Genomic DNA, 16,542 nt, shown 5'->3' on the forward strand with positions numbered 1-16,542 from the left:
AACTAGCTGCCTCTCCTGGTTACTAACACATGTTGCAGGGTATTTAGACTGAATGTCTCAGATCCAACTAAGTCGCATTGATCTGTATGGCAGTGGAGAAAGGATGCAGAACTCACCGTTGACTTCCCTTGCTTTTAGAAAATCAGAGCATTCTGCAAGCCCTGCCTTCTCATGACCCTATGATCTGTTTAAGAAAAAGCAGAAAAGGGGGAAAAAGGTTATTTGGCTCATCTTTTCCCACCATTATTCTTTACTACACAATGGGATGGGGTGAGTTGGGGTGAGTTGGGGTGAGTTGGAGATCTTCCCTGTCAGTATGCTTCCTACCTGAATAAGTTCTCCTTCCTGTACTAGGCTGTCTTGAAAATGTGACGTGGTCTGTAAAATGGTGTGGAATATATAGCTTTAGTTTGGGATTTAAGCTCTGTTGGAAAAGTTTTTTATCCTACCAGTTTTCAAAGCTGTGTAATAGAATTGGGTAGTAGAAAAGTATTATTCAGAGTCTTTGTAGGAGGTGTGTGTAGGGGTGTATGTGCAGGTGCAGGGACTCACCCCATGTTCATGAACCGAAGCCAGAAGACTGTCAGACAGCCTGTTCTGTCGTTCTCTACCTTGTCTCCTAAAGACAGGGCCTCTCACTGATCCCAAGTTCATCTCCCCCAGCACTGCTATACATATAGCACATGTAGTCATAACCTTCTTTGTAGCTGAAGTATTGAGATTCCAAAATCAGGTCCTCATGCTTGCAAAGCACGTATTTTACTGAGTGAGCCATCTCTTATCTTTTATAAGCAAATGCTTAGAATCAAGGTGGTTTTTCTATTTCTTTTTTGTGCACATATGTATCACATGATATTTCAGCATTACATTGCTTTCATAGTTAGGGTTTAGTTCTTTTTCATTTGGATTACTTATTCTTACTAAAAAGAGAAAGCATCCCAAAATAAACTAAAAAGAAAAAGCATCCCAAAATAAACATTATCATTTTTTTTTTTTTTGAGCTGATGATCAAACCCAGGGCCTTACACTTGCTAGGCAAATCTAAATCCCCAACCCAACATTATCATTTTTAAAAAATATATTATTCTTTACTCCAAAAAATATATTGTCATGGGCAAAGAATTTATATTTGTTTAATAATGATTTTCTCTTATTGACTGCAGCATATTTTTTTCTCCTTATCAATTGTAGGTGCTTCTAAAATAAAGAAATATCGTAAATTGATTTTAGAGCAGGCAAAAACACCAAGCCTGGAACTGGTTCCAGAAGAGCCATCAGAGCCTGTGCCGCCTCTGCTAGTTGATGACGAGAGACTGAAGGTATGCTAAGCTCTTCATAGTCCATTTTCAGTGGCTGGGACAGTACCGGATACTTGTAAAGCAGCTTCATAAAACGAGCTTGGGTAGTTGTTACTTTAACCTAGGGATAAGTTTCCAAGGACTTATCCTAACTGGGAGGTCACTGTATTTTGAGGCTTGAAATCTGTAAGCTAAAATTTAGAATCCTCTAACCCTAGATGTCATTTTGTCTAATCCTTTGACTCCAATGGTTTCAGTGTGACCAATGATATCAACCACATCTTACCTTCTTTCTTTGGATTTCTCTCATGTGTCCCTCCTCCAGAAATTGCTTGATCTGTTGGTAGATAAAAGCAACAACTTGACAGTTGATCAACTTGAGAGATTATATTCCCTTCTTAGTCAGTGCATCTACCGCCATCGTAAAGACTATGACAAATCACAGCTGGTGGAGGTAAGTGTGTGCGTTTAGTTCATCCATAGTGTGTGTACCTTTGCTCATCTTCAAGGAGAAAGAAGAGAAGGTAGCTAAGTCCATTTTTAAAAGATTCAGTGTGTGGGAATGTTTTGCACCTCATGTGTGCTAACTTAACTATTACTAAGTAACTGAACAGATTTAAGATTAGGAAAATTGGGCACTGAGCCGACTCAGGGGTAGTAAGTACATCAGTATCAGACTGTGGATGTGATCTCTTACAGTTAAAGAAAAAAGAAAAAAAATTACATTATGATACAGCTTAAAGAATAAAGCCGCCAGGCGGTGGTGGTGCATGCCTTTAGTCCCAGCACACGGGAGGCAGAAGCAGGCGGATCTCTGTGAGTTCGAGGCCAACCTGGTCTACAGAGCTAGTCCAGGACAGGCTCCAGAGCTACAGAGAAACCCTGTCTTGAAAAAACAAAAACAAAAGGGTTGGGGATTTAGCTCAGTGCAAGGCCCTGGGTTTAATCCTCAGCTCCAAAAAAAAAAAAAAAGAATAAAGCCTTTCTCTGTCATTTTCTCTCAGTAAATAAGATAGCAAGTTCCTTGTCTGTCAAAAGGTAGGTATTCATGGTTCTGGGTAGGTGAGTACATAGACTACCATCATCATCTTCACTCTGGTTTATTACTGGCTCATACCTCTTGGGCCTGTTGGTGTGGCCTAGCGCTACAATCCCTATCACTGGAGATCTGGGGCGGAGGAAGAGTTCAAGAGGTAGAAAGAGAAGAATCAGAAGTCCCAGAAGTTCTAGGTCATCCGTAGCTACATAGCAAGTTTGAGACTAGTCTGGGAAGAGTGTGTGCATGTGTGGGAATGAAGGTAGGAAAGACTGTGAGGCCTGTTTGCCACCCACTAGGACACTAGTAGTTGGAAAATAACTTTAAAATGTGTGATTTGATCAGTTCTTGTCCTGTAAAAAGCCAGAGGGACAGCACTTGTCCTTCAGCTTATGGGCTTTAAACATGGACCTTCCCTTTCAGGGAAATTCCTTCCTCCAAAGAGCTCTGTGTCTTATATTTGACATATCTAATCTGTGCTCTTGCTTTTCACTGTCACCTTAGCAAATGTAGTTCCACATCTACTCACTGAATTGCTCACAGCTATCCACTGAGTGGGTTGAACAACTTTGTTCTTTGTTCATTTATTAGTTCATATGGTGGTCTAGCTGTGAAATATTTATCAAAAGTCTCCAGTACCAGATACTGTGCTAGGTGTTTGGGATGCAAAGCACGAGAAATTTCCTCTTCTAAAGGAACATTTCCAGTGTTAAGGATATTAAAGATTTATGTGGAGAGGACATGGTTATTTGGTGTGTAATAAGGACATTAGATTTGTTGTCTTGCAGTACTGGGAATTGAACATCAATCAGGCCTTGCTTAAGCTAGGCAAGCATTCTACCTCTGAATTACACCTTTAGCCTTAGGAGCATTAGATTCCAATCAAAACTATATGACTGATTAGGGCACTCACTTGCTCCACTGCATCAGAACCAGGGCAACAGGTATATAGCTGCATACTGAGGTGAGTGACTTGGAAGAATGCTGGGATGTAGTAGCAAAAACACCAGAAGCTTTAGCCAGTTGGGGGTGGTGGTGGTGGTGGTGGGGTGGGGTGGTGGCGGCGGTGGCGGCGGCGGCGGCGCACACCTATAATCCCAGCACTTGGGAGGCAGAGGCTCTCTGTGAGTTCAAGGCCAGCGTGGTCTACAGAGGACAGCTAGGACTGTTATACAGAGAAACCCTGTCTAAAAAACAAAACAAAAAAACAGAAGCTTTGTAAAAGTCTAGAGAACAGGCTAGTTGCAGCATAGCAAGAAAAGTAAAATAACCTGTCACCTGTTCTCCAGTTCCGTAGCCTAGCAAGGAAGAGTCTCCACTTTGCAGGAGTAAAGGGAAGGGAATCCCAGCAAACTCTCGGTGCAAATACTGGCAGAGACCGCCATTGGGAAGTTATGTGGCCCCTGAGACTTCCAACCTAAATAGGAAAAAACCTAAAATCTTAAGTTTGTCTCCAGAAAAAGGAGTTTACTTACTCCTCTCCCAGTAACTACCAGAGTGCTGTAACCAGGAGCCATCCTGAGAAGGGACCTATTTTCTGAATTCAGACTGCTCTAGGGGAAGAAACCCTAGTGTATTCTTACCTCTGGGAACCCACATACATTCCTCTGCATTGGCTCCTCTCATCTTGTAGCTGCCTAAAAATGTCATGTCTCATATGTTCAGTAAAGATCCTTGTGGGGTCTGCCCCGTCCAGCTCCGACCTGTCGAAGGGCTCTTGCGGGGAGGAGAGAGGAATGAGGAAATGAGACACAGGATAACTTCAGGAGGGCTCTGGGTCAATACCCAGCCACCTCCAGGTTTATTCCAAAGGGCTCTTTATACAATGCCAAGGGGCAAGGCAAAAGACCTCTCCCTTTCAAGATTAAAGTACACTGTACAGCCAAATGTAGACCCTTCAAAACCATGTCTGTGGCCAAATAAACCATCCCATTATGCAGCCTTGCTGGGTAAAGCAAGCCCAGACTCTGACTCTGAGTAAGGTCTCACTAGATAGCCTCTGTGGGCTCCCACAGATCTCACATAAAACCACTAAGAGTGCTCCCTTGTGGGGGAAAGGGCATTATAGCATGGAGGAAGCAGAGTGTGCCATCCACAAGAACTGTGGGTTGGGAGGCTGACTTCTGAGACCTGGGGTAGAGTCAGTCACATGCAGTTCCCTTGGGATGCCAAGATCAAGGACAGTTTCCTGTGGGTTCCTGTCTCCCTTTTCTCACTGTCCCGCATGGGTGTCTGTCACTAACAAGACTGAAAAAGAACTCTGGTATTTCAGCGTTCCACCACTCACAGAAGTCTCAGTCTGTACCATTTTGGTTCCATCGATGATAGCCTCTCCCCCAAGGTGCTAAAGTTTAGAGAAAACTTTGGCATCACCCACATCCACTGCTCTGTTTCCTTTGAGCACCTCAGCTGAGATGAATTTTCTAGCTCTAGCTCTGTCCCACTCCCCACATCTCATCTTGATCCCTGGTGGGCAGTACAAGTAACAAGAGTTGAGAGAAACATCTCAGGCTGTCCCCTTCTCCAGGCACATACAGCTGAAGATGTTGGTGTGGGTCTGAGGCTCTACTCTTGGGCATACCTGCAGTAACAGCATAAAAAACCACATACACCTGCTTCTATTACACCTATACAGATACTTCATTAGTTGTCCTTGTACTTATTGCACATTGCTGACAAGACTAGGTATGAGTGTCACAGAGTGTCACTGGTGCCATGGTTTCTCCATGAAGCCTTTGAATCTACACCTGTAACTGGAAGACAGATGTTTCAGACTTACCACCACCACCACCACAGCAGCCAGCATGCAAGTGACAGGGTCCAAACACTGAGGAAGCAGTGCACTTGTCAAGTTCAAAGACAATGTGTGGATTAGATTCTCTTCTTCCACTGTGTGGGACTCAGGGTTTGATCTCAGGTCCTCAGGCTTGGAGATGCCTTTACCTGCTGAACCATCTTGCCAGTCCAAGGATATTTTAAAAAATGAAATGGACTAATAACAAGCAATGTGACTCAGTCAGTAATAAATATCTCCATGAACTAGATGGCTTCACCACTGAATCTTATCAAAAGAACTGAATAGCACCAGTGTTTCTCAATTTTTTTATATAGGACTGAAAGGGAAAATTTCCAAATTTATTCTATAAGACTAGCATTGCTTATTATCAAAACCTGACAGAGACAGAGAACAGTAGACTAATATCATAATGATCATCAGTGCAAAGATCCTCAACAGAATACTAATAAACTGAATTCAACAGTCCACCAAAAAGATCATAAACCAAGCCAGGTAGAGGTGGTGAACACCTTTAATCCCAGTACTGGGGAGGCAGAGGCAGGTAGATCTCTGAGTTTGAGGACAGCCTGGTCTACAGAGTGAGTTCCAGGACTGTTTGTTTTTTCACTCTTTTTTCTTAGGGGGGGGGCTGCCACCCAGTTCTCAAATAAATCACACACATTGAGGCTTATTCTTACTTATAATGCCCGGCCTTAGCTTTGCTTATTTCTTGCCAGCTTTCCTTAACATTACCCGTCTACCTTTTGCCTCTGGGCTATTCCCGTTCTCTTCTGTAAATCTTACTCTTACTCCATGGCTTGCTGTGTAGCTGGGTGGCTGCCCCCTGGAGTCCTCCTCCTTCCTCCCAGATTTCTCCTATATAGACTGTCTTCCTACCAGCCCTGCCTATCCTTTCACCTGCCTTGCTGTTGGCCGTACAGTCTTTATTAGACCATCAGGTGTTTTACACAGGCTTCACAGAGTTAAACAAATGTAACATAAACCAAAGTAACACACCTTAAAATAATATTCTACAATACAAGAGAGCCAGGGCTGTTACAGAGATCATGGTGGTTTGATTTTAGGGAGGTAAAGATGGTAAAATATATTGCAACTCAGTAAGTGTAATAGATCCTTAGGAGTAGAATGTAGGATAAAAAAATCTTATTTTCTCAGTAAATGTAGAAAAATTCTGATAAAATTCAATATTACTTCATTATACTCATAAAAATGTATATAACTTCTAGGTAACGTCACATTGAATGGGTGTTCTAGTTTGCTTCTCTCTTGCTATCATAAAATACTAAGCAAAGGCAACTGCAGGTGGGTGGTCCTCTGGCTCACAGTGGTGGCCCATCATCAAGGGAAGTCGAGCAGAGCCTACAGGAGAATACTGTCTACTGGCTGCTGCTGGCACTTTTACCTATGCCTTGTTCAGCTTGCTCTTATACACCCATGACCACCTGCCAAGGGTGGCACTCCCCCTACATCTAACAGTAATCAAGCAAATACCCCGTAGACATTCTCACAGGCCAGTCTGATGAGGGCAGTCCCTCAGGCTAGGTTCTCTTTCAAGGTGACTATAAAACATCGCCATAATCTTTTCTTGTCCCCAGGATCTCAATGTTAATAGTAATATCACATATAAAATATGGTATAACTTTAAAAATTCTTAAATTTCAACAGTTTTTTTTTAAAGTCCAAGTTCTCTTTAAAAATTCAAAGTCTCTTAGCTGTTGGGTTCTGTAAAATCCAAAAGAAATTACATATTTTATTTCTAAAGTGAAGAACTGGGGTACAGCTACAATCAGACCAAAGCAAACCCCAAATCCAGTGTAAATAGTTCAGTGCCCAACATCTGGGGCACATGATAATCTGGGCTTCGAAGCTTTGGGTAGTCTCACCTTTCCAGCTCTGCTCTCTGCAACATACACTGCTTTGGTACTATGCTTGACTATCCCACAGTCCTGGCATCTCCAATATGCTGGGGTCATGATATAACTGAGGCTGTACCTTCACCAATGGTCCCTCCTGTGCTTTCATAGTGCCAAGCTTCAGATGATTTCCATAACCCCTTCAGTCCTATAGCTCTCATGCCACCAAAAACCAGGAACGTGTGGGAGACTGTTAAAAATTCAGTTCACCAGTGCTACCTGGGCCTGTAACTCTGGACCACAACTTCTGTGTGTTGACCCCAAAGAAGACTTCACCTCAGTGATGTTGGGCTCTTTTTTTTTTTTTTTTTTTTCTAGAAAATAAAGTGTTTATTAAGAAACTATACACTGAACACTCCTATAAGTCTCTGTGGAAATACAACGCCCCAATGTTGGGCTCTTATTAAGCACAGCTGATTCTTCAGTCCCAGCTAACTACCGTCAATTGTCCCAGTAAAGGTTTCACCTCAGTGGCTCTGATTTCCTGCTAATCACAGCTGATTCTTCAGCCCCATCTGACCAGAAACCACACATTCTTAATTCAAATATATCACAAAGATGTCCCCCATAGAGTCCTTGAGGGACTCTCAAATTTTGCTCAGAAAATTTTAAGCTAGGCCTTCACTATCTGCATTCCCTCAGCATTCTCATTTTCTGAGCTCCCACATCATTAAGCTCTGAGTATTTAATGGCTTTTTTAGCTCTAAAATCAGCCACAATCCTCCCGAAAACATGGTCAGGTCTCTCATAGCACTGTCCCACTCCCTGTACCAACTTCAGTTCTAGTTTGCTTCTCTGTTGCTGTGATAGAACACTTACTGAAAGCAACTCGGAGGAGAAAGGGGTTTATTTGGCTTACAAGTTAGTTTACCATTGAGGGAATCCAAGGCAGGAACTTGAAGCAGAAAGCACAGAGGAACACTGCTTCCTGGTGAGTAAGCATTCAAATATGAGCCTCTGGGGGCCGTAGGTTCTGAAATAGAAATACCTAACAATGGCATCAAAAGACTTAGAACTGTGTAGAAAGAACTAAAGACTATACCAGAAGACTGTTGGATGCATGATTCAGTAAAGCAGCAGAATACAGAAATCCAACCAGTAGCCTTTTTATACACAAGTAATGTTGGAAGAGTAACCAAGTTGGGTGGGGAGACTAGGAATAAACTTAAAGAAGTGGAAGACCTCCATTACGAAAATCACAAAATACTGATAAAAACAAATTACAAGACCCTCTATATTCATGGATTTGAATTACTACTCAAAATAATATGCTGATTCAATCAAATTCCTACCAAAATATCAGTGACATTACAGAACTAGGGGGGAAAAAGTAATCAAATTCATATAGATGCACAAAAGAACTTAAATTGCCCAGTCTCAAATAAAAAAGAACAAAGCTGTAGATCACACAATAGTGACTTTTAAGGTATACTACATGGCCTTAGTAACCAAAACCACACTATTGGCATAAAAACAGCCATCAGAGACTAATGGCATAGAATAGGAAGCTCAGAGATAAGTCTACAAGTCAACAGCTTTTTTCAAAGAAATCCTTTTTTAGAAAGGGCAGTCTCTATAACAAATGGTACAGGGAAAACTGGGTACCCACATGTATTTTACTGAAGTCTGAAGGCTTATCACCCTACATAAAAATGCAAAACAAGTCACACACTGTAATGTAAGATCTGAGTGATGAAGTACAGAGGAAACATTTTAAGATATTGGTGCAGGCAAAGGACTCCAAAAACACAGGAAACCAAAGCAGAAATTGACAAGTAAGGTTACATCAAATGAAAAAGCCTTCTACTGGCAAAGGAAAAAAATAACAGAGTAAAGAGATAACATTGACAGTCAAGAGTAACCCAATTGAAATATAGGCAAATGATCTGAATAGGCATTAACCAAGAAACAGATAGATGGCAATAAATATACAAAAGAATGCTCAATATCATTAGTCATCGGGCAAGTGTAAATCAAAACAAATGAGTTACCATCTCACTTCAGTTAGAATGTAGTAGTTTAAATTAGAAAAATATTATAAATGCTAGCAATGGTGTGGAGAAAATAGACCATTAGACACTGGTGGTGGGAATGTAGGTTAGTAGGCCACTCTGGGAAATAATACAGATATTTCTGGGGGAAAAAACCCAAAAACTTGTTGTTGGTTGTTTTTGCTATTTTGGGGGGCCTGCCACCCAGCTCTCAAATAAATCACACACAGAGGCTTATTTTTAATTATAAATGCCCAGCTTTAGCTTGACTTGTTTCTTACCAGCTTTTCTTAACTTTAAATTATCCCATCCACCTCTTGCCTCTGGGCCTTTTCCTCTTCCTACTTCTGTGACCTTACTCTCACTCTCACTCTGTGACTAGCTGGGCAGCTGGCCCCAATGCCCTTCTCTCCTTGTTCCCTTACTCTTTCTTCTTTTTCTCCCAGATTTCCCTGTTTATTCTCTCTGCTTGCAAACCCTGCCTACCCTTTCTCCTTCCTTGCTATTGGCTGTTCAGTTCTTTATTAGACCATCAGGTGTTCTAGACAGACACAGTAACACAGCTTCACAGAGTTACACAAATGCCACATAAAGGAATGCAACACATCATTGCATCATTAAACGGATGTTCCATAGCATAAACGAATGTAACACATCTTAAAATAATATTCTACAACACAGATTAACTAAAAAGAATACAATATCATTGTTCTGTCACTTTCCTGGATATAAATGAAACCAGAATATAGAAAAGAGACTGTAATTGTAGACTTATTCACCAGAGCCCAGGTTTGGAATGAGCCGGTTAGCCGGTTACTATCCCCAGATCAATCAATCAATCAATCTCTCTCTCTCTCTCTCTCTCTCTCTCTCTCTCTCTCTCTCTCTCTCTCTCTCTCTCTCGCGCGCGCGCGCGCGCGCGCACACACACACATACTGGAGTATTAATAAACCATAAAGATTAATATAGTTTTGTTATATAGAACTGGAGGGGATCATGTTAAGTAAAATGAGCCAACTACATAAAGACACAGTATGGAATGTTCTCTTTCATATGTGGAAACAAACAAGGACATATGCAAGTCCTAGATTAATGGGAAACTGGGTTGGATGCTCAGGGATTGGGTGGAGAGAAGAAGGGAAGATAGACACTGTTATGGGGTGCCTGGATATACCAAATGGAGTCTTTATTCACCTCCAGTGGAACTCTCCCAAGCAGATTAGTTTGAGGTTTTAAAGGCAAGGATAGCAGTTGTGACTTATACAGAAAGGTGGTTCTGGATGTCTGCAGCAAGGAAGCATCATTTGCAGAAGCAGAGAGTGAGCAGTTCAGTGGCCAGGCAGCTCTTATAACCTTGAGGTCAGGGTCACACTGTATAGCAATTTATGGCTGATAGAGACCAGTTTATCGTAGGAATGTATGGCTGGCCTGAGTGACCACAGACTAATTTTTACCCAATATAGTTTTAGCAATTAAAGTATTATCAGGAATGCTTTCAAAAGATGTTATAACTATATATAGTTCAGTAGTTCACCCTCTACAGACATGGTGTATTTATGATATATGTATATGTGGAAACATCACAATGAGTTATAATTGTATAATTAACATGTGCTAGTTATAATTAGTAAGATTGAAAACTTAAAGCCACTAGAAAATAAGTTCACATTTGTTATAATCATTGAGACAAAAAATAAATATATGTGCACGTATATATACACATACAAAATTATATTCCCAAATATGCTGCACATGATGAGTATATGCAGTTTTTAAAAAAAGAAACACAACCAAACACAATGTGTTTGCTTTGATTGGATCCTAGACTAATGAAACTCAACCATATTTTGGGTTTTTTGTTTGTTTGTTTATTTGTTTTTGTTTTGAGATAGGCTCTTAGTGTGTAGCCTTGGTTAACCTGAAATTCTCAATTATTTCATAACCACATTCTATGAGTTTCATTTTTTCAGAACTATATAAGTTATATAATATGTAGAAGTTTCCAGAAATAGAGAAAGTAAAAACATTGCCATGCCCTGCCATCTAGAGAGTATATAAGTAAGATTTATTGGGGATCAAACTGCCAAGGCCATCTCTGGGGGAGGCAGAGAGAAGAGCAAAATGGTGGGAAAGCAACCAAATTTAAGACAGTCAGCAGTGGGTGATCTGAGCTAATACAGGCTGTCCCGATGGATCCAGAGCTAGGTACTCTGGCCAGAGGTGGTTAACCTTGGGAGGTTCCTGGAGGATTAAGGAGGTTTCTGATGAACAGAAACCACTTTAGATCTGCTTTTCCAGGAAACAGAAACCTTTAGGCTTGCTCACCTGACCACAGTCCTTCTGTTTACCTGGCCAGTGTCCCTCTGTTTAGTAGGACACTGCCACCTTCACTGCCATTTTGGGGGAGGGGGACTTTGGGGACCTGACAGTCATTTGGAATGTTTCCAGTGTTTTGTTTTTATTTATTTATTTATTTTTGGTTGTTTGAGACAGGGTTTCTCTGTGTAGCTTTGTGCCTTTCCTGGATCTCGCTCTTTAGACCAGGGTGGCCTCGGAACTCACAAAGATCCGCCTGGCTCTGCCTCCCGAGTGCTGGGATTACAGGCGTGCACCACCACTGCCTGGCTTCCAGTGTTTTAAAATGCCTAACTGTCCATAATACTTAGTATTAATATGTGAGTATGTATTTAAAATTTTGATCATATTGCATATTTTGCTTTTTAACTTGATATTTCCTCCCAGCAATATATCATAAGCCATTCAGTAGGAGTGATTTTAATTGATCATATAGAATAACTGATAAATCAATTAATAATCTGTTTAATATTCATACAGAACCAGACTTTGTTGAAACTGTATAAAGGTAGAAAAGATATATTTGGTGCTTGCCTACTATGTTGTCCTGGCTTTCCTGGAACCAGGCTGGCCTTGAACTCACAGAGATCTACGTGCTTCTGCCTCCCAAGTACTGGGATTAAAGGAGTGTACCACAATCGTCCAGCATATTTTTTTAACTCTACAAATGTTTTTTCAAATAAATTTGAATGACTTGCATAGTCCTCTGAGTGAGACTTGGAACCTTTATCATCTAGAGGCCTGCTTTAGGGAGTGGGAGGACTGGTAGAGTGAGCAGTGTATGGTTTTGGTGGTGGTGGTGGTGGTGGGAGCGGCAGCCCCTCCTCTAGTCTTCCTCTCTGTTCAGCTGGGATGGAAGGGAGGGTGTGGGAATTAGGTGCAGCCGCCGCCGCTGTTTGTCAGAAGCTTCGCCACACTGAACACACTCCGTTTGCTTTAGTGGTTAGTGAGGTAATGAGAAGGGGAGGGCCCAGGTTCTGGCCTGAGTTTGCTTGTGTGTGTCTTCTGACTGGGGTGTGCTGGCGCACTCCTGCAGTCACAGGGCTCTGGACACAATTCTTAACCAGCGAGGCTACCTGCTGCACCTCTCTCTCAAGCACAACAACAATATTCTCTCTGTGCCTCCCTCAGGTTGGTTTGTTTCTAAATGGACCTTATGGTAATACCTTTCTAGACTCCTTCAGTAGGAATTAGGTAAAATTTTATATATATATATGTATGCACACTTCATATGGACGTGAACATATATCTTATGTACCTGTTATATTTACTTTTATAGATATATTTGGAATATATTTCTTAGTGCAGTATATAGCGTCGTAAGTTATCATTGAATGATGCTATCTTTGCCATCTCCATTGCCAGAGAGTAAAATAAGAAGCACTTAGAATTGTCTAGGGCAGATGGTTTTACAGTGGAGCTGTAAAAATATTCCAATTCTTTGTCTGAAAGTTTAATTTAATGTGAATCTTTGATGGTAAGGAATTCCTTTGTCTTCCATAGTGGTTAACATGGACTTCTTTCTCTTACAGGAGATGGAAAGAACAGTTCATATGTTTGAGACATTCCTATGAACTTATCAAGATGAGTGGTTCATCCTCTCCAATCTGCTCCGGATGAGCAGTCTTCTGAGCCATTCCCTTTCAGATTGCACCGCTATGCGCAGAGCCTTGGTGTAAAGTGCTCACTCCCTCTTTCTCTGTTGAATTTGGTGCTATTGTCTCAGGTACCTGAAACCAACCAGCCTACAAGAACCAAACAAAACTTCAGAAACATGTTGTATTTTCCACAAATAAAAAATACAACCCCACAGCTTGGAGATTCTGGTGCTACAGAAACTGCTTTCGCTCTGCCCCTCTCTTCTGCACTCTTGGAGAGTCTCTTAGGGAGCAGACCAGCAAACCGGAGGGAACTGGAAGGGGCAGTTCTACCTGTGCTGAATTGGTGGAAACCGTGGGCGACCTGCTTTTCCTTTTTCTTTTTTCCTCTTTTCTATCTCTGATCATATCCCACCCCCAAACCCCCACCCCAGGTAATGGACTAAGACCTGTTTTAGAATTGGCTATGGTGTACTCTGGTGGACATCTGAAGAAACTGGGTGAAATTAGGTTAGGCTCTTTAGAACTGCCTTTAATGTGCCTTTTATTCATTTGAGAGAGATGAGGCTTAATGCATCGATGGGCTCATTTGTAGCAAATTAATTAGAATGTTTTCTTTGGTCACAACCTTGAAAATAAGTTTTGATACTCACTGTCGTTAAGAGACACAGTATTCTGTATTAAATGCCTGTCTTGTTCTCAAAACAGTCAAGATACTCAGTAAGCCACGTGATGTGCTAGTCAAGCTTTCCTGTGGTGTGTTTCTAGTTCAGAAACACACTAAAACAGCAACAAATGACACACAGTCCTCAAAACCCCACGTGCTTTTCCGTGCTGCTGACAATGATGACCAGAAAGTAAATAGTTGATGGCCATTCTTCTGTCATGCAATTTAATAGTTATTCATGTTTGAGTTACCAGAGATGGTTTTCATGTGTAGTCACTTGTTACTGTTTTGTTTTAAAGCCAGGACTTGCCAAATGGACAGAAAAGAGGAATTTGTCAGAAACTCTGTACAACTCATTTTCTGTGTAACTGCAAGTGAGCTCTGGTATGTCCTTGAATAACAGTGTTAACATTTAAACCCTGTCCCGTGCTCACATCTTCACAATGCTTCAGTGGGATTGGAATCATTTGGGCTCTCGTTGAGTGATTTCTGTGGATTGTTCTTACCTGAAAATAATTATGGGTTACTAATTTTACAAAACTTTCTAAAAATTTGGAAACACAGTCTAGGCAGTTGAAAAGAGGCAAAGGGAATGCAGTGACATTTTTTATGAGATAATTTTTAAACAAAGTACAGAAAATTTTGCAGACAAATTGGCTTGCTATATTCCTTTATTATAGCCGTTAGCTGCAGGTGTGTCTTTCCAATATATGCAACACATCTTTGGATTTTAATTAGGGCACATGGTTGAGGACTACTGCGGAGATACTGAGCTACCTCAGCTTTTTGTTTTTAGTTACCACCAGTGTTTACAGGGTCCTGTAATCACTTTGCCACCATTTACACGCTGAAGCTAAGGTGCTTGTCTCCTTGTCTCTGGTTGTGGCGGTGTGCAGAGAGCTCGCGCTGGCCTCAGCTCCTGCAGTGCTCTCCAGTGCTTCTTTCATTTACCTTCACATGACCGTCTTCTAGCTTAAGTTTAAAGAAACGGTCCTTGTTTCTTTATACCTGGTCTCAGCTTTTCATGATGTTTAGTCAGTCATGCAATTCAAGATGCTACCATGAAGACACACTGTATTTTTAAGGTGGGCAAGTGTGATTAACGATGAACCATTTTAAAAGGGAGGTGATTTGAAACCTCTAATTTGATTATTGGGAGGATTTTCATGCTTTCTTTAGTATTTATTACCATCATACCAGTGCAAACTATTTTAGTGTCTAATACATTAGCATTTTGTATTTTGATGGAAATTGTTACAGAATTTAAAGATTTGATGAAATAAGATGTAGCAGATTTTTTGTAGTGAGTTTCTGGTAAAAGGGTTTTTGCAAGTCTCAGGTTCTTGCTGTGCTATTTTCTTCTTGAGTATTTATTCCAGTCTCTCTACTTCAGAAGCGTGCTGTTCAAGTAACAGCACCACTCGTGAAAGGAGGAAGCCGCACATGTTCTAAGTAGGGTTCCCAATCCTGCACGCCAATTAAGACTTTAGCCATCAGTAAGTTTGACAAAGGAAATTTATTTATGTATGGCATTAAAAATGCTTTCAGTAGATCACGTCTTAGTTTATGTTTACCCTTGATGTAGATGGAGAAATCAGAGGCAAACTCAGTATAGGAACTGCCACTTTGAACAGTTTAGGTCTCAAAGACAAAGCCAGTCTCATGCCAAGGGGGAGAAATGAGCTTAAATTGCACCAACTCTTCAGGCCCCTTTCCCCCCAAAGAGAAACATACTATACCAGTTTTACACATATCTGGTGGTTCTATAGATTAAAGCAGCTTGTGAAATTATCAAAGTCGACTCAGTTTTGTTTACCTTTCTGTAAAGTTCTTAATTTTTGCTGTATAGCATTGGCAAAAATAATGTACAAATTGACCTCTGTTCTTACTTCCTATGTGAGCATTATAAGTGATAAGCTCCTGTGTAAAATCTTGCTCTCAGATAAATAAATTATGTATCCCAGCCCAGCCAAGCAGAAGTTCATGCTCAGCTGTGGGGACCCTGGGAGCTTCTTGAAGATGATTGAACTGCATTAGGTTTGAAACTGATGGCTGTGGAATAAATTGTGTTTTCAAGCTTGAATCTTACCTGTGATTAATTTTTTAATGTCCTTTCATGACTTGATTTTTCTTATATGCCAATGTATTTGTAGGTTTACTGGATTTTATTTTTAGGGAGTGGGGTGGTACTTTCTTATCTTCCCTTATTTTGATTAAGTTGGTTCAGCTATGGTGCTAATCAGTAGGTTTTACAGTGTCAGGTCCCGTAGCTGAATGCCATTGCTGTTATAATTATTATTTGTAACATTGGAAGCTTGAATTCAGGCTTGTACCTGCATCTTTTATATTTTGTACATTTGGTTGTTTAGACTTTGGGAGTCCTATTTAGTTTTGGTCATGTATGTCTACTTTGTAAATTAAGTAGACTTCATCAACTATGGTCTATTTTGGGTTTGTAGTTTAATTTAGAATTGTGTTAAATTGATGTTTTGCATTTGACTTCATTTTACTTTAGTTTGGAGTAAATTATTTAATTTTTGAATTCTGGAATTTGAACATTTACTGTAATTTGTAATATAACTGCTGTGAAATACTTGAATAAAGATGATAAGAAAAACATGTCTTTCTTTAGCATGATTGTGAGTGCTGTTGGCTGTATATGCAGGGCTGCTTTGCTTTCTGAAGGAAGTAGTTTTACCAAGAATGCATGTTGTGCTTAGTAAGTCCCCTCCCAAATCTTGTTATGTATTTCTTTTAGATTTTAAGTATACCTCTGGATTTCTTAGCAGAAAGGCTTTCTTTTTCCCCACTGAGAAAGTATAGTTTTAATTTAATTGGATATTATATTGTCTGAACTATGTTGGACAGAAGCCAAGCAGATTACTT

The 16,542-nt window shown here is 40.6% G+C and overlaps 1 protein-coding gene across 2 annotated transcripts in view; it reads left to right on the top strand.

Moving 5' to 3' along the window:
- Atad2b (ATPase family AAA domain containing 2B) overlaps positions 1–16,275 on the top strand; it is a 129,238-nt gene extending 112,963 nt beyond the window's left edge. For both annotated transcript variants that reach the window (XM_036170652.1, XM_036170653.1), the window contains exons 26-28: positions 1,192–1,319; positions 1,624–1,752; positions 12,924–16,275. In XM_036170652.1, the coding sequence (XP_036026545.1) occupies positions 1,192–1,319; positions 1,624–1,752; positions 12,924–12,965 (299 nt within the window). In that variant the 3' untranslated portion in view covers positions 12,966–16,275. The remainder of the gene's footprint in view (positions 1–1,191; positions 1,320–1,623; positions 1,753–12,923) is intronic.
- The last annotated feature ends 267 nt before the right edge of the window (positions 16,276–16,542 follow it).

This window comes from Onychomys torridus, chromosome 21, assembly GCF_903995425.1.
Source record: "Onychomys torridus chromosome 21, mOncTor1.1, whole genome shotgun sequence".
Classification (NCBI taxonomy): domain Eukaryota; kingdom Metazoa; phylum Chordata; class Mammalia; order Rodentia; family Cricetidae; genus Onychomys; species Onychomys torridus.